The following is a 21,449-nucleotide window of genomic DNA, read 5'->3' as shown; positions in this document are numbered from 1 at the left end:
TTGATAATGTTGCAGTTGTGGCCGGTCGATCCCCTGTGGAGACAGTAAAGATTAAGAGGATCACCAGCTTCACCAGCACTGCCCTGGGAGAGAAATCCTCAGAACCCAGACCTCCTGCTGTGAAAGGAAGTTGGGGCAGCTCCTGAGTCAGACAGTGGGAACAGAGTAGGCAAGAGGACAAAGAAGAGAGATAGGAGAGAGACAAAGAGAAAGAGAGGTCGCCAGGGCCAGGGAAAGGGAGAATTACATAGAAGAGAGAGGGGGCACAAGCAGAGGGGCAAAGTAGAGAGGGAGGTGGAAGCTGATCGGCTCAGTGTCCCAGGAAGCCTCCCTCAGGCAGGAAGGTGGAGGCTGCCCTGGAACCTTCCAGAACTTGGACAGCAGCTCCCTCCAGCTTCCACATGGCTGCAGCTGCACCTACAGCTGTGGCTGCCTCCAGGAAGGAGTCTCCAGGCAGATGGGGCCTGGGAGAGGAGCAGACAGGTATGGCTTTCCTGAAGGTAAGGTCTGGGCCCTTGCAGAGCGAAGTTTGCACCATGAAAGGAGCCAGAGTGACTCAGGCCCAGCCCCCCAGGCTGTGAGCAGGTGTGAAGGAACCTGCTGGAGAACCCAGATCCCAGAAGCATGGGGTCAGTGGAGCCAGGTCAGGACAATTGAGCTGATAGGAAGGAAAGAAGAGAGAACGCGCCCTTTAGGGTTTATTGGTGAGATTCCAGTGGTGTTGTCAAGAATGTTTTGTTTTCTGGACCCACCTGCACAGATGGGGTGGGATGTGGAGGCAGACAGCTTTCGCTAGTTGAAAACTGGCCATAGAGGGTGGTGAGAGGGCAGGAGTTGGGTGGGTGCGGTGGGTTGGGGGTGTGTGTAATAGGGGAAATATTTTTCAAATTGGAAATGGAATGAGGGAGAGAGAGGGGTCCATGAAGAGGTGGGAGGGGTTGTGTACTCACCCAGCCCCTACCCCTGCCCCTCAGGCATGGGCCCCTCTCTTCAGTGTCGTGTGTGTGGAGACAGCAGCAGTGGGAAGCATTATGGCATCTATGCTTGCAATGGCTGCAGTGGCTTCTTCAAGAGGAGCGTGAGACGGAGGCTTATCTACAGGTGAGGGAGGCTGGGTCCCTGCCAGGAGAGCCCTGCTCCTAACCTAAGGGTCCCTGTGAGGGGGAGGAGAGTTCAGGAAGAAAGAGTCCAAAGCCCACGGTCTAGCACCTGAGCAGGATATGGACACCTGGGGTTCCCATCTGCCTCAGGTGCCAGGTGGGGACAGGGATGTGCCCAGTGGACAAGGCCCACCGGAACCAGTGCCAGGCCTGTCGGCTGAAGAAGTGCTTGCAGGAGGGCATGAACCAGGATGGTGAGTTGGGGAGCCAACTGGAGAGGTGTAACAGAGGGGCTGGGGCACATGGCTGGTGGGTGTCCTAACCCTTCCTGCCTCCCCAGCTGTGCAGAATGAACGCCAGCCACGAAGCACAGTGCAGATCCGCCTGGACAGGGTGGAATCAGGCAGGGAGGCCCGGCTGGAGCCCCTGGTGGCTTCCCTGGCCCCCACAGGGCCCAGCCCACGGAGCCCCACACTTATTTCTGCAGCCAGAGCCCTGGGGCCTGGGGCTGTTACACCTCCAGGGCATCACCAGTTCATGGCCAGCCTTATAACGGCTGAAACCTGTGTTAAGCTGGAGCCAGAGGATGGTAAGTGGGAGGATGGCCTATATCCCCACACCCAGGCCTCTGAGCACTCCTGCCTCTTGCTGAGGAGCAGTGGCTTATGTCACAGCTCCCTCCTCCAACAGCTGATGAGAACATTGATGTCACCAGCAATGACCCCGAGTTCCCCGCATCTCCACATTCCTCCTGCTCACCCTGTGGTGTGGACAGCATCCATGAGACATCTGCCCGCCTGCTCTTCATGGCTGTCAAGTGGGCCAAGAGCCTGCCTGTGTTCTCCAACCTACCCTTCCGAGATCAGGTATACTCATTGGGTGGTCCCAGGAGTCAGCCAGCTGGGGGCACATACTTCTTTGTGCAGGTGATGACTGGAGGTGCATGTGGCTTGGGGAGGTGATGGCTGGGGATGCACATGCCTGTGAGGCAGGGGTGGTCAGAGGCACAGTCATAAGTCTGTGATGGTTGGGGTGGCTCATCTCATTGGGTAGAGATTGTGACTGGGTGAGCACCTAGGGGACCATGATGGCAAGGGGCATACAGGAACCAAAGGTTTGAAGGCAATACCATGCCCCTGGTCTGCTTTCCTCCTAGACAAACCTCGGGTCCTACAGGCACTGTGTCACAGGGTGGTCTGCATACCATGACCAATGTGAGCAGATGGTGCTGGGCTCCCTTGAAGCACAAAGGTCTCTGATTTCAGGTCTTGAGCTTCAGCCCAACCAAGATGCTCTCTGCACTTCTCGTGGCCAAGCAGACCAAGCTGTCATGATAAACCTGAGAGACACACTGAGGGTCTAAGCCCTGAGCCTAGGTTTAAGCCAGAACCCAGGCTGCATCTCCCAAGTTCACTCAGTGCAGGGTGCTCATGAGCAGTGTCCCCAAAGCTCCAAGCTTTCCACAATGTTCCAGGTGTGGCTCTGGATGGAACCCAGGCAGCCGGGCCCCTGGATGAGTCAGGAGTTGCTCCTGCTCATCCCGAAGACACTGGGCTGCAGGCTGGTCTGAGGCTGTCTCAGCCAGCACAGTTCCTCCCTCTCTGAGCACAGGTGATCCTGCTGGAAGAGGCCTGGAGCGAACTCTTCCTCCTTGGAGCCATCCAGTGGTCTCTGCCTCTGGACAGCTGCCCACTGCTAGCCTCAGCCGAAGTCTCAGCTGCTGGCAGCTCCCAGAGCCGGATGGTGCTGGCCAGTGCGGAGATGCACTTCCTGCAGGAAACCATCTCACGGTTCCGGGTGTTGGCGGTGGACCCCACAGAGTTTGCCTGCATGAAGGCCCTGGTCCTCTTCAAACCAGGTAGCTGGGTCTTTGTCCAACCAGAGAAATGGTTGGGGAAGAAGAATGGGAATTCCAGTGACTACCTTCTGGCTCTCACTTTCCCTCTATCAACCCACATAGACCCATATGTTTGCCGACTTCTTCCCTGGGGGCAGGAGGAGAGAGTGCAGGCAGAGCACAGCCTTCCTAGGCCCTGGCTGCCTGTGAGGGGCAGGGAAGGAGGAAGAGGAGCTCACTGCTGTTGCTCCTCTCCAGAAACGCGGGGCCTGAAGGATCCTGAGCATGTGGAGGCCTTGCAGGACCAGTCCCAAGCGATGCTGAGCCAGCACGGCAAGGCCCACCACCCCGGCCAGCCCCTGAGGTGACCTGAGCACATGCTTCCCTACACATCTACCCTCACCTCTTCACCCCATGCCCATCTGTCTGGTTCCACCTCAGGGCTGCACTACTTACACAGGTCAAGGGTCTCAGTTCAACATATCCAACATGAATTAGGTGCCAAACACAGTGCCAGGCCCCGAGAGTGGGGACCAAAATGTGTAAGACAAAGTTGCAGCCTCCCAGGGATGCCCAGCACAGTGACTACACTGAAGATGAGAACTGGTCAGGTATTGGGGTTGTATGGATCTGAAGGAGGCAGAGACCCATTGAGGGTGGGGTGTATGGCAGTACTGACAAGGACTCTGTGGAGGCAAAGCTAGGTTTGGAAGGAAGGCTAGCGCCTAAAAAGAGAAATCATAATTTACCAAGGGAGAGAGACAAACTCGGCTGTGTTCTTATGATAAGAGCCCTGTTTGGAAGGTGAAACAGATTGCTTCTAGGGAGAAGGAGGGAGATTAGGCTATAACAGCACTCTGGGGCCAGCCTGTTCAGGACTTTGGATGCCAGCCAAGGCCATATCTGATTTGGTGCAGGCTAACGTGGCAGTGAATGCAGAGGATGCGGCTGCCATCATCCAGGGAAGTCATGGAGTCTGCTCCTTGGGAGTGGAAAAGAGATGACAGATCAGAGAGCCTCTAGAAGCTGGAATGGGTCAGATCTGGCACTTGGATAACATAAGAGGAGCTATTGTGAGAAGCGGTAGTCATGAAATAGAAAGGAGGCAAAGATAGTTTTGAGGCAGCATAAGGTCTGATGCAAGTATGGAAGGACATTTCCTGGGGATGTCCTTGTATAAGTCAAGTGTTTAGACAATAGCCTGGCCTGGCTGGGTTTGGGGGACAGTAGCTGCAAGCTGAGAGTGTGTGTATGGATGTGAAGGGGGAGAAAGAGGGCGTCCAGCCTGTCCCACTACCAAAGGATACCGCAAGGTTGGAGCACTTGGCCTCCAGGAATCTATTGGCTATTTTAGACCATATTTTCTGCATGCTCTTAGGGTTCCCAGCAGTTCTCTCTGAAGAAGTAAGCTAGCATGGACACCCTAATCTGAAAAATGGTCACAAGAAGAGGTCATTTCCCTTAAAGAAGAATCAAAGTATCCCGGGCCTCACCACATTGCACAGCAATATGTCTGCAGCTTGTGTGCACAGCTGCCTAAGGGTGACAATCACACAGCAGACAGCAGAGGCCTCCCGGGCCAACTTTCTGTTGGAATCAACTTCCAGAAATGTCTGAGCATACTGGTTTTGTATCAAATTTCAAAATTCTGGTTAAGTTCAGTGTTAACTACAGGCAGTTCAGTGTTAACTACAGGCAGGACTGAGTATTGAGAGTGAGTTCTCTGAGAGCTGCCAGCTGGCACAGTGACCACACTGCAGTGTTGAAAAACTGCAACACCTGGGAAGAAATACAATTCCCATCATAACCCAGTACATACACTGACACTGCAACAAAGCTCACCAAATCCTACCTGCCCTCCCTTTGTGTAATTAACTCTGACATTTGTTCTTGTTTTTTGTGTGTTTTTTTTGTTTGTTTGTTTTTTGTAAAGACTGGTTGTGACCCATTAGTGCAAGGGTGGAGAACATCCGGCAGAGGGCCGAATAAGGCCTGCAAACTCATTTGGTCTGGCCTTGCCAAGGCATTAGGGGTGAGTCAATTAAATTTTTGACCAAACATAGCAGGCTAATGTTTAAGTTGATAATTTTGTATGGTCTGTGAATGATGTTATAAATATCCAAATGGCCCTTGGCAGAAAAAGGTTCCCCACCCCTGCAGTAGTGGATCAATTCCTGCTGTGTGGAAAAGAACTTCTCTACTCCACTTCACTTATTTCTTCCTGACCCTCCTTAGATCAGAAACACAGAAGAGGGGAAGGCACAGGGAGGGTATATGGCTGCTCTGTGCCACACAGTCACACTCACAGGAGAAAGCAAGTCCTGGAGTTGGCAAAACAAGATTATAGATGATTGGGAGGTGGGTGAGGCATCCCATAGATTCCACGGAGGAAGCTGAGCAGGGAGTAGCCTCACTTTGGAGTGGCTTCTTCACATTAGTATTGACACTGGCTGTCAGGCCTCCTACCCAAGAAAGTTGACTCCCCCTCCCCCCATCTGTCTCTTGGGGCTTCACCATCCACCTTCTGGGCACTGGGGACACTCACTTGTAGTTCTTATTTAAAACTACAATTACTTGTTTTCTGCCGCAAAAATTATGATTCTACTTCAGAACATTTTCACTAATGTGTTACTCTATCATCCTGGGTGGCTTACAGAGGGGAATTTTATTCTTTTCAAATGTATATAGTATTAATCACCACAGTAATTATATATATATATATTATTAACATAAAGAACTTCTTACTTTATAATCTTTACACATAATAAACCATTTTCATCCCACTCCTCAACTAAACATATTGTAAAAGGTCCACATGGGTCAGGGGTAGGTAGCAGCAACCCTCTAGGGAGTGGGACCTTTCCTCAAAATTTCTCCCTACTTTCCGTGGGCTCCTCCCCTCTGCCTTTCCGGGACCAGTGCCCCGGTCTTGTGCTCAGACACTGATAATCAAACTGATCTGTCCTCTCTCCTGTTCAGGTTTGGGAAATTGCTCCTGCTCCTTCCATCTTTAAGGTTTATCACTTCTGAACGCATTGAGCTCCTCTTTTTCCGCAAGACCATAGGGAATACTCCAATGGAGAAGCTCCTCTGTGATATGTTCAAAAACTAATGGAGGTAGAAATAAAATGGATAAACCACCTTGGAAAACAATCTACTGAAGTTGAACATTTGCCTGCCCTGTGACTCAGTAATTCCACCTGTGCCTCGCAGAACTGTCCACCAATATATAAGAATATTGATAGCAGCTTTATTCATAATAGCCCAAACTGTACATCAACAATAGGATAAATTATAGTATAACCATATAGTGAATAGAAAACAAATAAGAATGAACCACCAATACATGTGACAATTTCACAAACATAAAAGTTGAACAAGAGAAGGGAGGCACAACTTCAGTTTTCACACAGTTCCAGAACAGGGAACACTAACAGGTGGTGACAGAAGTTGGAAGAGTGATTCTTTTAGGTTGGAGATGGGATGATTGGGAAGGGTCCCATGGGAGCCTTCTGGTGTGTATGAGATGTTCTTTATTTTGATTGGAGGTGGTTTCACAAGTTTATTCATTCATAAAAGTTATTTAAGCTGAGCACATTACTGTTTTATGTTAGATCTCAATAAAGAAGTGAAAATACAAAAGCAGAAAACGAATGTGCCAGAGACCTCCCTGTGAGGGCCTGACTGAGGAAGGGGCACAGGGATCCACTTGGTTTCCACTCCGAGTCAGCACATATGAATTCAAGCTTCTCTCCAGATGGCATCTCACCATCCTATGGCTTCTCTCGATCTTTCTCCTTATCCCTCCTCACCCCTCCATAGGCAAAGATGAACACCATCCATCTCATAGGCAGGCATGTTTTGTGAAGGGAAATCTCCATCACTTCTTAATTCCTTATGAAAGATGAAGCAGAGACAAACCTCACATCATTTTCAAAGAGACCCAGAAGACCTAGAAAATAATAATAATAAAAAGCTAACATAGCCCTGGCCAGTGTATCTCAGTTGATTGGGCATCATCTCATGCACTGAAAGGTTGCTGGTTCGATTCCTGGTTAGGGCATATGCCCAGATTGCGGCCTTGATCCCATGTAGGGGTGTGCATGAGGCAGCTAATTGATGTTTCTCTCTTCTTCCCTCTCCCTCTGTCTATAAAAATTTCTATAAAAATTTTTTAAAAATAAATCTAACATATATCAGGCGCTTTCTATAGTAGGCAGTGAGGTGGGCACTGATTGTGCATTGTTAATGAATCCTCACATGAACTCTGGGGGAGGGACCAATCATCCTCAAATATAAATGAAAAAACTTGAGGCTTAGAGAAGACTCAACTCTTGTGACTCTATTTAGCTCTGCTCATCTCTGGCACTGCCTCCTCCTCATGCCTCCTTTACTCCTGGAATCCACCGAACAATCAATTGCATTTTTTGTCTTCAAAGAAGAAATGCTTGAAATGGAAAAGAAAAAGGCCCTGTGAGGAATCTGTGAAATCCTTGGGGTTCCCTTGCCCTTTACTCTGTGTACAAATTCTAGCTGACAGAGATATCATGCCTTGATGAAGAATGGTTCAGAAGACTCTTCTTTGGAAATGACAATAGCTAGATTGGTGCTCAGAGATGAAAAAGCATGGCAAATTCAGCTTGAGCCTCTTCTAAGCAAATTAGTTGAGACTCTTTATGCTTTTGGAAGCAAAAGCATAAGACTTGCCTTAGTTATTTGGCTCATTTAATGTCTATGCCACAGTGCTATACAATTCCCTATCAAAAGTTTTATCCATAAGGTTTAAAGACCTATTTTAGAAAGCCTAAGCAAAGGAACTTTCGCAAGAAACATAGTTGAAATATGAACAGATGTGCACATTTATTCTACACTCTCCCCTTTTCATTGGAAAGACAACCTGCTGAAGTTCGTAGGCAGTGTCTGGAATGTGTGAGCACAGCAATTCTACATTGGGAGATTGCTTGGGATTTCCAGGAGGAAGTCTTGGAGGACTAGAGGAGGTACATAAGCTGGACTGTCTGTGGTCAACCTGGCATCAATTCCACTCCCTTCTAGTCTTTTGTTCATTGCAGAGATTCCAAAGAACTACATTTCCCATGATCCTTTCCCCCATGGGTTGGTGAAGGAAGAAGGGCACTCACATGGGACTTGGGAAGGTAAGCACAAACTATTTATTCTTCTAAAGCAGTTGCAGCTGGATGTGTGGGAAAATAGAGATTTCCAGAGGCCTTCTTTAGAATTGCAGTGGCTTTCAGGCAAACTCCTATGAAATTTTGACCTTTTGGCTGAGATCTTTATCTTCTGCAGGAGCTTCTCTGACCTTTGTCTCCCAGTTCTTCCATTGTGGATTTTAAGCCCCTAATTACTGTATCAAGTCCTTTTCACCTGGAATATATGGAGTAGCTTCTGTTTCCTTAACAATGCAGCTCTCAGAACAGCCCAGCATCTATTCAACCTTTTGCTTTAAATTGGCCCCACTGGAATTCGGATGGGTAACAAATACCTCTTTCATTGCATCCATGGCCTTGCTAGGAGAGGATACTATAAAAGGTTTTGTGCCCTCATTGCCAGACATGTCTTTGGTTATGAAGTCCACAGGTAGTCCTTGTGGCCTCTCTGAGCCGTTTGTTTCAGCTGCAGTTTTCAGATTCGTGAGGCACTTCTCCTCCCCCTTAAGGTAGTATTTAAAGGTAGAACGGGCTGAGAAAGACTCAAAGATGCCAAGAAGCACCCTTCAAATTAATAAATGTAGCATGGTAGTGGAAATTGGATATTATAGATGACTAGTCCTCCTCTGTTGGGCATCACTGGTTTTCCCTAGAATGCAAGCTCCACAGGGGCAGGGAGTTTTGTTTTGTTCACCAATGTAGCCCAAGCAAAACCTGGGCAAGATAGAAAAACTAACGTCCAAAAAGGGCAAATGACTTTTCCCAAATTCGTGCAATTTAATGGCAGAACAAACATGACAAACTAGAATTGAACTAGTGAGCCCTATATTAGCAGATATTGCTACTTATTCATGGCCTTTTTGGTGAGTATCCTAATTGTAGGCTCACTACCTGTTCTGCCAGCTAGCCCTAAACTGAGTCAGTGAGATCTTGACAGCTAGCAGCTAGCACCTATTACAGAAAGTGACAGCTTGCGTCTCACCTTTACTTGATTTCAGTTGAGTTCCAATAAGCACTACTTCTGCACTTTGTCAACTGTGGCCTTGCTCAGTCTTTTCCTTACAAAAAAGAAAAATCACTTTAACAAAAATCATTGTTCCCTGGGATCAAGATGGAGCAAGTTGGGGTGGGAGCCAGGAAGGTCATAAAACAAACCACACATATTGCTGCTTCTGGAAGCTTTTGTTCTTTAATGAGCCATTGGAGTAATTTGTTCATCAAGCTGCTTTTGTGTAGCCATACAGCACATATTTTGAGTGACACAAACTGGACTCTATACAGATATCTTGCTCTCCCAACCCCCCTCCCCCAAAATAGGAAATTACAAAGCGCCTGGTGATTGTATTAGGAATATAATCAGTTCCATGGGTGAGATAAATCATTCTTCTTATAGAATTATTCTGTTTAACAGTAAAATATATTTCACAGGCTATGTCCGTTTACAATACATAGTCTTTTAAAAATTTACATTCAGCATACTTATAAATTATTTAAATCCATTAAAATAATATAATAATACTAATCTGTAGTACACACCTTTCCCTAGTTAAATAATTATATGATTCAAAAGGTGCAACTTTTATATGACCTAAGAGGACTGATAAATAGGAATTAAGTATGGATGGATAGCAAAGTGATCGGCTTTTTTTTTTTTTTAAGTTACAACCAAGGGACCACAAAAACCTAATAGATCCATGTCCACACTCATCATTTTGCTAACACCAAATCAAACATGGGAATGGTTCCAGAAAAAAAAGTGATAAAAGTATTTTAGGGGGATAGAAAAGACAAAGCACTCCCACAAATACTGAGGAATTTTACAGCCACGGTCAGCATGGTGGTGGGCCACAGGGCTGGGGGTTACTAGTGTCACAAAAGTATGGGTGACATAATGCATTTGTCAACACAGAGTGATGCATGCCCCATATGCAGATCCCCATCGAGGGAAAAGAGAGGAAAGAGGATGAGGAAAGCTGCTTGGACTGTGTTTCTCTTTAAAATTAAAACTCTTAGCTTTGAACACATCCTGAGAATACTTTCTTCTCTCTGGCTTACCAAAGTGCTTGTGAAATATACACATTCATTAGTTATAATTTTAAAAACACTAAGGCCCACAGGCACTGAACGGAGCCTGCAGCATTTGGCTGGACTTATTCTTTTCAGCAGGTTTCTGGGATCCTTTGTCTCCTACAGTAAAAAACAAAAACAACAACAACAAAAAACCCTCTCATGATAGAACAGAGAAGTCTCTTCTAACCTCCCAGCAGAGGTTACTGGAAAGCTGTAGCTGTTTTTTGAGGAATGAGAAGGCAGGGCTCTGGTATCCCATTCCCTGACCTGGGCCCCTTGCCTCTGCAAGGCTCCTACAGGGAATGCATACCTCCCTTAATGTTTTCAGAAGCCCAGTTAGGGAAAATAATTAAAATGGCAGGAAGTACAAAGTACATGACAAACTAAGCATACCACCTCCCTGAACCTTTCTTATATTTGCTGTGATGGTCATTTGCTTCACTGTGGTGCCCAATGTGATCCAAATTAGGCTTTTCTGCTGCTATCACATTTTCATCATAAGAGATGTGTTGGTTTTACTGGGGAGAATCGAAATCCAGGTTTTATTTGGGGCCAGGAATGTGTGATAGAACAGAATGCTCTTCAATCTGGAGTATGGACTCCAAATATGGGGCCATCCCATTGCTGTCATTCAGGCATTTTCTTTGAGGCATTTGAGATTAAAGTAAACATGCAAAGCAATAGGAAATACAGATGTGACACATGTTAAGGTTAAATATCTTAATCATAACTGGTTGCAATGCATACAGCATCACTTTGTGGTGACTTAACTTTACCCAGGGAGAGAACCAGTTAAGAACAAATGGAAGGAGATAGAGCACTTAGATTTGACAGTTTTTGAGTTATGGCATCATCACTGTAGCCCACCTATTATCCCATGAGAACAGCAGCTTTCCTTCAAAGGGACGGTCCCAAACTTGCTCTGCATTCTTGTAATTCGGTAGCCCTTTCCTCCCCACCACCCTCCATTTTGGCAGCGTGTTAAATGACTAGAAACCCACAATCTAGCAACTGCAAAGCAATATTTTTTATTTAACTTTATCCAAATTCAGGTTTCAAGTCCCTGAGAAAAATTATAAAGTCTCCTAATATCCATTGTCAAGTTTCTATAAAATGACCTATATGAGTTGTTTTTTAATTGCCAAAACTTATTTTGCAAAAACAATAACAACAAAAATTTAGTAGGAGAACATATGCCGAGATGTGTTCTGCAGGCTATTCCTCTGGGCCAAAGGAAACTATCCAATAAGGGTACTCTCTCCTTTTGTATGGTATTGACCAATGCCTGGCAAGTGAAGAGCAGCAGTCATGCCCAACAGAACGCTACTCTCCCAAGAACACTGATACACTCCTGCAGTCTGGCAGCGGTGCCAAGGCAGCAGCCATCCCACTTTCACACAACCATGGGATGAATTAGGTTTTCCTCTGGGAGATTTTATAAAATTCAGATTTTTTAAAGGCTTTACATTTATCACTCCTCATGACAGCCTGGACAAGGTAGCAGATGATTGTGGGGTATAAAATGGAACATTTACTCACTAACCACCATCATTCTGGAGATTTATAAAGATCCCTTTTCCTAACTCATTTTGGAACCCAAACTAGGAAAAGGGAAGACTCCTGCTGCCTTTAGCTGCCACTCAGAATGATGTTCCAAATCTCATCTCTGGAGTTCGACAACTACCACTTAAGCAGTGGCATGAGGTTCAGTATCATGTAACAGGAGAGACTCTGCCTTAGCATGTTTTAATAGGTCAGTAACTTCAAATTCTAGAAGCATTTAAAGGAAGAATAACCAAAATTCAGGTTACAGTGCATGTGGTAATTAGACAAGATCCATTTAGTAACTTTCAAAATAAATATTTTCACATATTTATCTCAAGAAAGGGAAGCATGTTTCATTTCTCATATATTATATAAATAGAAATAGATTTCGAATCCCACTGATGCTAAGCTTAAAATGCTACTATAACTCAGATGTATGGAGACACCTAGTGGTGAAGATGGTTTGACTTTTGACTTGTCCTTTAACTCAGGGATGTGTGGCTCTCACCTCCCTGTACAATCATTCCTAAACTTAGGAAGAAATTCCATGGAAAGAGGGAAGCATAAGGTGAAAAAGAAATATGCATACTATACATATATATTTACAGTAAACTTCAGTAACCAGAATATAAACAAAAGTAGCTTCAAGTAGTCCTTGATTTAAAAAAAAATCTATTTAATACTGATGGTCTGAGGAAAAAAAAAAAGTTACATGGGTCATCTGAAAAAGTTCTCTCTTATTTTTTGGCAGCTTTTTGTAACACTTATCCATGTAATATTGTGTTGTGAATGTTTTGAGAGAATTGATTGAATGGTCATTTGTCTTTGAGTTCCAGGTTGAAATCTACCAGCAGATGAAAATGAGATCTTCAGTTCAATCAACACAGAGAAAAGCATGGATGGATTAGGGTGAAACCCTCATGTTTAGTGTTCACCACATCTCTGATATCTCTGGGTCATTTAAGAAAATTAGAGGAACCTGATCCTAGGACCAGAGAATATGGGAACAGTATGGCTACTGAAACTTCAGCCCATGCAATATATTTGGCAGGAACTAACTAGAAGTTAAACCAGCATTTATTATTATTATATCAATCATCATCAAAAAACAAAACTTGTACTCTCTTCTTCATTGTATAACCAGAGGTCTGAGACATGCTCTGATGGCTTAATCACTGGAAACAATTGCCTTTTTACTTTTCCCAGAATATAACATGAATTGTTTTTTAAGCAAATCTTAAAATAGAGGGCTTAACCTTTTTCTTTTTTTTTTAAATCCTTGGGGGAGGGGGGAGTATATTCTACCTCAGCTCCTAACTATTCCCAAAATAAATTCAAAATCTTTTGCTTATATGGTTAAGAAAGATTTACATGTTTTCTCAAAAGGCCAGAAATTGATGCGCCCACTCCTCAGGCCCACAATGTGCTTACCAGTTCCACACACCTCTGGAAAGGGAAAAGAGGATGGAAGAGAGGCAGGTACAAAGACCTCCACGATTGACTCAAATCCCCAAGCCCTAGCTAGGTGGCTTTGTTAGTGAAATCTATGGTCAAATACTGCAGCCAAGACACAGCTGGCACCATCCAGGCAAGCTTCAAAGAGGCCTTTCCACTTCCACAGGAGGCCCAGGAATTCAGCACACCAGGTCTTGGTTATATTCTTGGGCAAGAGGCTGGACCTCACTCAGAATGGACTATTGTGGATGTGGCAATGAGAAGAGGCCTAAAGATGAGATATGTTTACATCTCTGAAGCTATGAAGAAATACACATCTGCTAGTTCAGACCATAAACTCATTATTTTCAAAGAGAGCTGGCTGTTGAGTGGAGCTGCAGTCTGGGTCCACAATTTTCCTGTGGCCAGACTCCACTGTCCCCTCTAGGGTCTCTTTGGTTTTTTGAGGTGAGTTTTTCACATTCTTTAATTTTTGTTTGCCCTTTTCAGGGTTGAAGGTTCCTCTGCTGATGAACTGAGGTTTGTCATCTAGGGATTTGGTCTGGCCCAATGGTCCTTCCATTTCTAGGGCCTCACCAGCTGAGGCAGCTCGATAGAATGGAGATTTAGAACAAATCTGAAATCGTTTTCTGGTCCCATGAGAAGAGACTGAAGAATCCACTGAATCCAAAGAGTCGTGCTGCTTTTTTAGCTGCTTTCTCAACTTGATAGAAGGTTCAGACTTGCCAGCTGCTCTCAGGGAGCTAAGGACCAAGCTTCTCTCTAATCCAGAGAAGAGACCAAAGCTGTAAATGACAATTCCCTCTAAAGCATATCATTATATAATCAATAGGCATCACTATACCCACGTGAAATGAGGTGGGCTAGATTTGGAGGGTCCAGGCTGACCTACTTTGTGCACACACATAACTCAAAAAGAGCTCACCATCCATTTCTACATACATCATTTTAGGATCAACTCCAACGAAGTCTGAAATTTAACTAGGCCATTAGGAGATGACTGTCACTGTCATTTTAAACTACCCACTCTTAGAAAATGGATCGTGGGTCAGTAAGATAACATTGTTGTGATTACTGGCTTTTCTCCTTGGTAAAGTAAATGCTAGAGAAAACAATAAATTACTAAAAGCTGCATTAGATTGAAGGCTTCATCTAATGAATAATTTATATAAAAGCTTCACAAAGATCATTATTTTCCAACTCTTTAGTACTCTGTCTTAGCTTGGGAATCCTTAATCCTCTTTTGCACTAAGGTGTTCATTTACCTGATTTCTCAAAAATGGCACCTTCAGACTCAATATTTAAGTTTTCTGAGCTATCGGCGGTCCCAATGGAGGCTTCAGACTCAAGGGTTTCATCATCAGAGGCACGGGGTTCCAGTATAAGCATCTCAAATGTCAGCTCCTCCCTGTAAGATACAATCAGGAAATCCATTAGTATTTGATAAGAAGTGGAAGGAAGTCAACAGGAGAAAGACCTTCCATAAAAGTCAGGAATTTAAGTAGCAAAACCAGTCACATTTCTTACTGTTCCCAATCAGGTGATGATGAGGATCTGAAAGCTATAGTAATGGTGAAGGCTAACACTGTATGTACTAAAAGACAAAGTACAGCAAAGGCTGGGCCCATAAAGGGGCCAATGATGAGGTAGGGAAAGATGCCACAGCTGTAAGATCTAGTTATCAGATTAGTGCTCTAAATTCACTCTAAGCTTGTTTATAATGCCTCAGGAAGAAACTTTCTTTTCTCTGGTCCTGTTTCCTCACCTATAAAACAAAGAGATTAAACTAGATAATCCCTAATATTCCTTCCAGCTCTTTAACTATTTTCCATGAAACTTTATCTTGACCCCAGAGAAACCTCTGGATGAAGTAAAACACCGATTTGATCTTTTCTGTCCTTGAAGCTTAAGCCATCTCCACTTATCATATTTTCTTCTTTTCATCAATCACCCATCTATCTCAGTCATAACCGCTTAGTCCCTGAAGTCTTTGGTACATGGCTCCAAATCTTGCTTTTCTCACTACTGCCCTGATATCACCCTAAAATACTTCAATCAATACCATACCACCAAAGTTCCTCTCTGTCTGCAACTTCTAAGAACCTCCTCTTCACTTTATATAGGAACTTTCTCCAATGGGAAGATCTGGAATTATACCAGCTCTGAATCTAACACATACTCTAGTCTACTTGCCCACAACCTCCTTGTCCTTCCAATTCTTACTTCCTTTTTCATCTCCCCTTTTAAAGCCCTTTAAGCTTCACTTTCACTACCGTGTTTCCTTCTGAGTGAAATATAAGGCATCCCCCGGAAAATAAGGCCACCCCTAGGCTCTGTCTCAGAATGAAAATTAATTTACCGTAAACTGGTCGCTAGGGCCACCTCGACTGGCGTCTAGCAACCAGTGATCTTATGCGGAGTCCTGACATCACTGCTGTGTGGAAGCAGAGCGGAGGTCGGAGTGAGCAGTGAGCGTGGGGCAGGAGAGAGGAGACTTTCTCAGATGCATGTAGAAGAACAGGAGGATTAGAGCAGACTGGACACGGTGAAGGTGCTGAGTGCTGGTCTGTCTCTGGTGACACTACCTGATGCTCGCGGCCGCCCTCATGATGACTGAAGGTTCTCAGTCAGTGGCAGACCCTGCTCCAGGCCAGATCCAGGCCCCAGCAAGCCCAGTGACAGTCCCCAGGCAGACCCCAGGGGTAAATGTTTGATAAAGGGGTAGGGGGGATGTCTGGTGAAGGTGTTCAGTGGCACAGGGTGGGGGGAGGAGGGATCACTTAAAATGACACAGGAGGATCAAAAGGGGTTACTAAAATGGTAATCCCCCTCTGATTCTCCTGTGCCATTTTGATTTCCCCCTCTGATCCCCCTGTGTCATTTTAAGTGATCCCCCTTCCCCACCTTGATACCCCAATTCCTTTTTTTTACCCCTAGAAATGAGCGCAAAAAGAAAAAGCTACTCCGTGGAGTACAAGAAAAGAATCGTGGAAGACTCTTGGGGCCAAAATCTTACTGCTTTCTGCAAAGAGAAGATATTGAGTATCTGGTTGGTCTGAAAATGGTGAGCAGAACATGTGGACAAGGGAAATGCTAAAAAGCACAAGTGAGGATCAGGTCGGCAACCATTATTTTCCGAGCTGAAAGACCTGATCTGTGAATGGGTTGTTGACAGGAGAGCAAAGGCTTTGGTTGTGAATAGGGCTCAGATTCAAGAATTTGCCCTTGCAATGGCACCACACTTTGACATAGCCCCTGAAGACTTCAAAGCATCACAAGACTGGCTGGATAATTTCCTTCAGCGAAGTGAACTGTTTTTAAGAAGATCTACAACATTGTTTAGGTTGGAAGATATTCAAGTTATTAAGCGAGCACTTGCATTCAAGTCCTTTATTTAGGGGTGTTGAACTCAATCAGAGAAGGGGCCAAAATCTAAAATCCAGCCTAGATGATGCCGACTTCTCTAAATACAATCTTTCCAACATGATTGCTATGGATGAAACTGCAGTGTTTATGGGCCAATCATCTCAAACAACAATTGAACAGCGGGGTACCTGCTTAGTGTACATTCCCTCCACTGCTTACGAAAGTGCACGTGTTTCCTGTCTTTTGGCAATTCATCTGGATGGCACTAAAATCCCACCTTTAATCATTTCTAAGGGCAGGAAAAGATTGAACGTGTTTTGAGCATTTTTATTCTTGAAACTGAAAAAGCTTGGGCCACACAAGCAGTTATAAGGAAGTGGGTTGATTTAATGCAGCTGCTTGTTATGCGAGGGAGCCAAAGAGGTCTGCTAGTCTGGGATGCAGCCAGCACTCACCATGCTAAAGACATGAAGACATTTCTTCACGAAAGAAAAATAGATCAGATAATGATTCCCGCAGGAATGATGGCCTATCTCCAGACTCTTGATATTGCAATAAACAAGCCAATTAAAGACAATTTGTGCATGGAAATTAATGACTACATTGAAAATAGAATGTAGAGAAATCAGCGTGGAAACTTTGTAAAACCTAAACTGCAAGAAGTTGTTTCTTGGGTGAAGAATTCATGGGAGAAAATCACTGACAGTTGCATTGCAAATGTACTGCGAACAGGCTACCTTGACAAGAAGTACTCATTTAAAGACAGAGCTATTGTTAAACATGAGAGATTTGGTCCACTGATTCTGAAAGAAATGGAGTCACAAGAAATTCACCAGAAAATTAAGGAATTGGATTGTTATGATGTTGTTCCAGAAGAAGATGACATGATTGTCATTGAATAAATTAGAAAATTATTGATACTGTAGGATTCACAGTTTGTTTGGTTTGTGTTGACAACTACCTTACTGTATACAGGTAATAAATTTCCTTTATCTTCATTTAATAATAAACGTGTACCGTATTCTTCTTCATGGAAAAATAAGACATCCCCTGAAAATAAGACCTAGCGCATCTTTGGGAGCAAAAGTTAATATAAGACACTGTCTTATTTTTTGGGGAAACAGGGTACCTAGCTTAGACAATAATTTCAAAGATAATCTCATTGCTGAAATTACCACTGTCATAAGCCATGTTCTGAGACTGTGCTCATACTCTTTCCTTTCTCTAGAAAGATTTTCCCCTTCCTACAAATTCTTATTCATCCTTTAATACCTCTAATACCATTTTCATCAGAGCTGAGTTAGGTCCTCTTTTTAGATCATTCTTGTATCAAATAGCCCAGACAATGTTCCCCACTTTTGCTTTATCCTGTTCTGCCAAGCTGAGCTCCAGCTGCTTTTTTAGCTTGCCTAAATTCTAGACTCAATCCTGGCAAACAAAAAGTACTTTAACAGCTGAAACTGGTTTGGCTCAGTGGTAGAGCATCGGTCTGTGGACTGAAAGGTCCCGGGTTCGATTCCGGTCAAAGGCATGTACCTTGGTTGTGGGCACATCCCCGGTAGGGGGTGTGCAAGAGGCAGCTGGTCGATGTTTCTCTCTCATTGACATTTCTAGCTCTCTATCTCTCTCCCTTCCTCTCTGTAAAAAATCAATAAAATATATTTTTATTAAAAAAATACTTTAACAGACTCATATCCCCACATGAATCAAGTTCTCAGATCTGGAATTCTGGAACTCAGGAACAAACATCATCAGTCAGATTAGCATATGAACCCTTCAGGGAGAACCATGGAATGTTCAAATTATCCCCAAAATGTATTGTTACCCACCTTGTTTCAGTGATGGCAAAGGTTACAAAGCTGCTTATTTGTCCCCTAAATTACAACCAATTTTTCTACTCAGTATTCCAGCACCCACTAGTGTTGCTGCCCTATTCTGATCATTTAATTGCTAGCCTCATGGCTATTTTGATCTTTAGATAATATCTTTCCTTTATGGAGTTTTGAATAGGGACTTTGTCTTAGCCTGGGAATTTTTATTTTTTTTAAATATACTTTATTGATTTTTTACAGCGTGGAAGGAAGAGAGATAGAGACCTAGAAACATCAATGAGAGAGGAACATCGACCAGCTGCCTCTTGCATGTGCCCGCAACCAAGATACATGCCCTTGACCGGAATCGAACCAAGGACCTTTCAGTCTGCAGACCGACGCTCTACCACTGAGCCAAACCGGTTTCGGCTAGCCTGGGAATTTTTATTCCCCCCTTTTAAAGATAAATCTGTTCACCGAAGATGGTTTCTGACCTGTTAGAATCTTGGCTAAGATTCCTTGACACACCCTGCTCCAGTCAGCCTGTCTAGAATCATCACCATAGCAGCTTCAAGTCTCCATGCTTATGGAGCTTCCTTCAGACAACATAACTTTGTCATCTCCACATCCTCTGTATCACCTGATGATACAGTGCTTGACACATAGGAGATCTATACTAATAAAAGCCTAGGAGGTCCTGGCACCAACACGTGATGCCCTCACATCGCCATAAGATGGCCGCCACAAGATGGCTGGCAGGGGAGGGCAGTTGTGGTTGACCAGGCCAGCAAGGGAGGGCAGTTAGGGATTACCAGGTTTCCTGTAGGGGAGGGCAATTGGGGGTGAGATCAGGCTAGCAGGGGAGGGCAGTTGGGGCAACCAGGCTTGCAGGGGAGGGCAGTTGGAGGCAATCAGGCTATCAGGGGAGCAGTTAGGCATCAATCAGGCCGGCAGGGGAGCAGTTGGGAACGAGCAGGCTGGCAGGCAGAGAGATTAGGGGCAATCAGGCAGGCAGACGAGTGGTTAGGAGCCAGCAATCCCCAATTGTGAGAGGAATGTCCCAGATTGGAGAGGATGCAGGCTGGGCTAAGGAACACTTTGTTTCCCCTCCCCGCTGCCCCCTACCATGCATGAATTTCATGCACCAGGCCTCTAGTATTTAATAAATAAAGAAATATAAAAGACGGAAGGAAGGAAATGAAAACAAATAGTGGTCACTCTCTTTCCTCCTGGAAACTCACTTCTCTTTCTGTAAGTTCTCAATCTGCTCAGTCAGCACTCTCTCCTCCTGCTGCATAGCCGTTTGCTGCTGTTCTGTGATGTCCATCTCCATGGTTGTTTCACTAGTCAAGGTCTCTTCTGGGACATCAGACATAGAGGGCAACCGAACTACAACAGGAGAGGATGAACTTGCATAGTTTCCTCGATGAAGACACCCCTTTCCCTACAAAGAAAAACACATGTTGTAAAGTAAATTGAGTGCCTACATCAGTTATACATGACCCATTTAGGATAACAAGAGTACTTTCATCATACTAGGTGAATGTTAGAAATAAATGGAAACATTCTGTAAGGCCCAAGATACTTAGTGAAATACTATCCATCAAAAACTTTTAGGTTAATTATTTCTTGCAAGATCATTGGGAAATGAATACTTCAGCATGTGAGAATATAAAGACACATTGTGTACTGGGATGTGATTCTTCTTGTAAATATAGGCTGCATCCACTCCAAACTAAATATCCACACAAGGCTATTTAAATGTAAATCAATTAAAATTAAATAAGTAAAAATTTAGTTCTGCATTTTCACTAGCGACATTTCAAATTTTCACAAAGTCACAGGTGATTAGAAGCTACCATATTGAATGGTGCAGATATAGAACATTTGCATCATCACATAAAGTTTTGATGGGTAACAATGCTCTTCACCTTTAACTGTGGAATGAACAATCTCTCTAGGAAGACTAAAAAAACATGTCCCAAAACTGTTTCATTAAAAAATAATAATAATTTTTATATCACAGGGTGCAGGTGAGTTTCTCTGAGAATAACTCAAGAAATTTCTTTCTTGAGGTCAGAGGGAGAAAAAAATCATATTACTTTTAAATTTGTTACTTTGTATATAACTTTAGCTTCTGATAATGGCAGAATAGATATTTTAGATTATCTCAGCAGGAGTGCCAAGAACAACTGTACCAAACACACACACACACAAACAACATATTCTTAAAGGCACCAGAGAGCTAACAAGGAAGGCCAAGGAAAAGCTGGCCCAGCATTTTGGGCTAATCTACAATAAATTTAAGAAAAGGTAGCTGATAGTCTGAACAGAGCTTCTGACAGACTATATCAGGGGTCAGCAAACTATGGCTCATGGGCCAAATCTGACCTTGTGCCTGATTTTGTAAAAAAAACCAAAAAACAAAAAACAAAAAAACTGTTTTATTGGAATACATTCATGTTAATTAATTCACATATTATCTATGGCTCTTTTGCATAATATGGCAGCATTAATTGTTGTAAACATAACTGTAAGGTCTACAAAGCCTAAAATATTTACTCTCTTGTCCTTTTCAGAAAGAGTCTGCCAACACATGGGGTAGAGAATAAAAGTGAGAGTCCAGAACCACACAAGGGTGTGGGCTCCATGCCTGACACTAGGATCCCCAAGATTTGTATCCTAGACCTCAGAGTAAACTGAAATTATAATAGTCCTTGCAGACACTGCAGTCTAGCTTCAAGACAGTTGAATAGTCCAGAAAATTGTAATCCCTGAAAATGGATAAAAGTAAGCTAGATTTTTAGTGCTCTAGCACCTGGCAGAAAAAGTGAAAATAATATTTAGAGGAAAGAAACATCATCTAAGGCATCAAAATGTCTGACACAATCAAAGGTAACCAAGAACAAAAGGAAACAACATAATGTAAGTGAAAACCAGTAAAAACAACAGGAAATAGAAACCCTCAATCATTCCAGACATTGTGCTATAAGACAAACTTAAAATAACCATGCTGAAGGAGATAGAAATACACTGTTGAATTAATGGGCCAGAAATTATTAGATCAGAAGAAAATATAAATAATCAAGCAGGGAAA

The 21,449-nt window shown here is 43.9% G+C and overlaps 2 protein-coding genes across 16 annotated transcripts in view; one reads left to right on the top strand and one right to left on the bottom strand.

Annotated features, from left to right (window-relative positions):
* Positions 1-400: 400 nt before the first annotated feature.
* Positions 401-6,102, top strand: NR2E3 (nuclear receptor subfamily 2 group E member 3). 2 transcript variants are annotated; one of them, XM_045587354.1, is made up of 7 exons: positions 401-483; positions 975-1,101; positions 1,251-1,354; positions 1,441-1,689; positions 1,791-1,966; positions 2,712-2,958; positions 5,917-6,102. In XM_045587354.1, exons 1-7 carry the CDS (start codon positions 402-404, stop codon positions 5,949-5,951), a joined length of 1,020 nt encoding a protein of 339 aa, XP_045443310.1. In that variant the 5' UTR covers position 401; the 3' UTR covers positions 5,952-6,102. The 2 variants fall into 2 exon arrangements, with proteins under 2 accessions (XP_045443310.1, XP_045443304.1); XM_045587348.1 differs by lacking the exon at positions 5,917-6,102 and adding an exon at positions 3,196-3,473.
* Positions 5,166-21,449, bottom strand: part of MYO9A (myosin IXA) — a 384,919-nt gene continuing 368,635 nt past the window's right edge. For 13 of the 14 annotated variants that reach the window (XM_045587314.1, XM_045587304.1, XM_036457057.2 and 10 more), the window contains 3 exons: positions 19,594-19,796; positions 14,441-14,583; positions 9,269-13,937 (listed from right to left, as the gene is read on the bottom strand). In XM_045587314.1, coding sequence (XP_045443270.1) covers positions 13,501-13,937; positions 14,441-14,583; positions 19,594-19,796 — 783 coding nt within the window. In that variant the 3' untranslated portion in view covers positions 9,269-13,500. Of the gene's footprint in view, positions 6,046-9,268; positions 13,938-14,440; positions 14,584-19,593; positions 19,797-21,449 lie in introns of those variants that run through there. The other variant, XM_045587331.1, reaches the window with a different exon arrangement.

Source organism: Pipistrellus kuhlii, unplaced genomic scaffold, assembly GCF_014108245.1.
Source record: "Pipistrellus kuhlii isolate mPipKuh1 unplaced genomic scaffold, mPipKuh1.p scaffold_m20_p_1, whole genome shotgun sequence".
NCBI lineage: Eukaryota > Metazoa > Chordata > Mammalia > Chiroptera > Vespertilionidae > Pipistrellus > Pipistrellus kuhlii.
The sequence above is the reverse complement of the archived record's forward strand: the minus strand, read 5'-3'. Positions and strand labels throughout refer to the sequence as shown.

Coding starts and splice junctions, on each gene's coding strand:
- NR2E3 (XM_045587348.1), top strand. CDS start 402: ATGGCTGCAGCTGCACCTACAGCTGTGGCTGCCTCCAGGAAGGAGTCT. Junction 1,102..1,250: donor AGACGGAGGCTTATCTACAG/GTGAGGGAGGCT, acceptor CATCTGCCTCAG/GTGCCAGGTGGGGACAGGGA. Junction 2,959..3,195: donor CCTGGTCCTCTTCAAACCAG/GTAGCTGGGTCT, acceptor GCTCCTCTCCAG/AAACGCGGGGCCTGAAGGAT.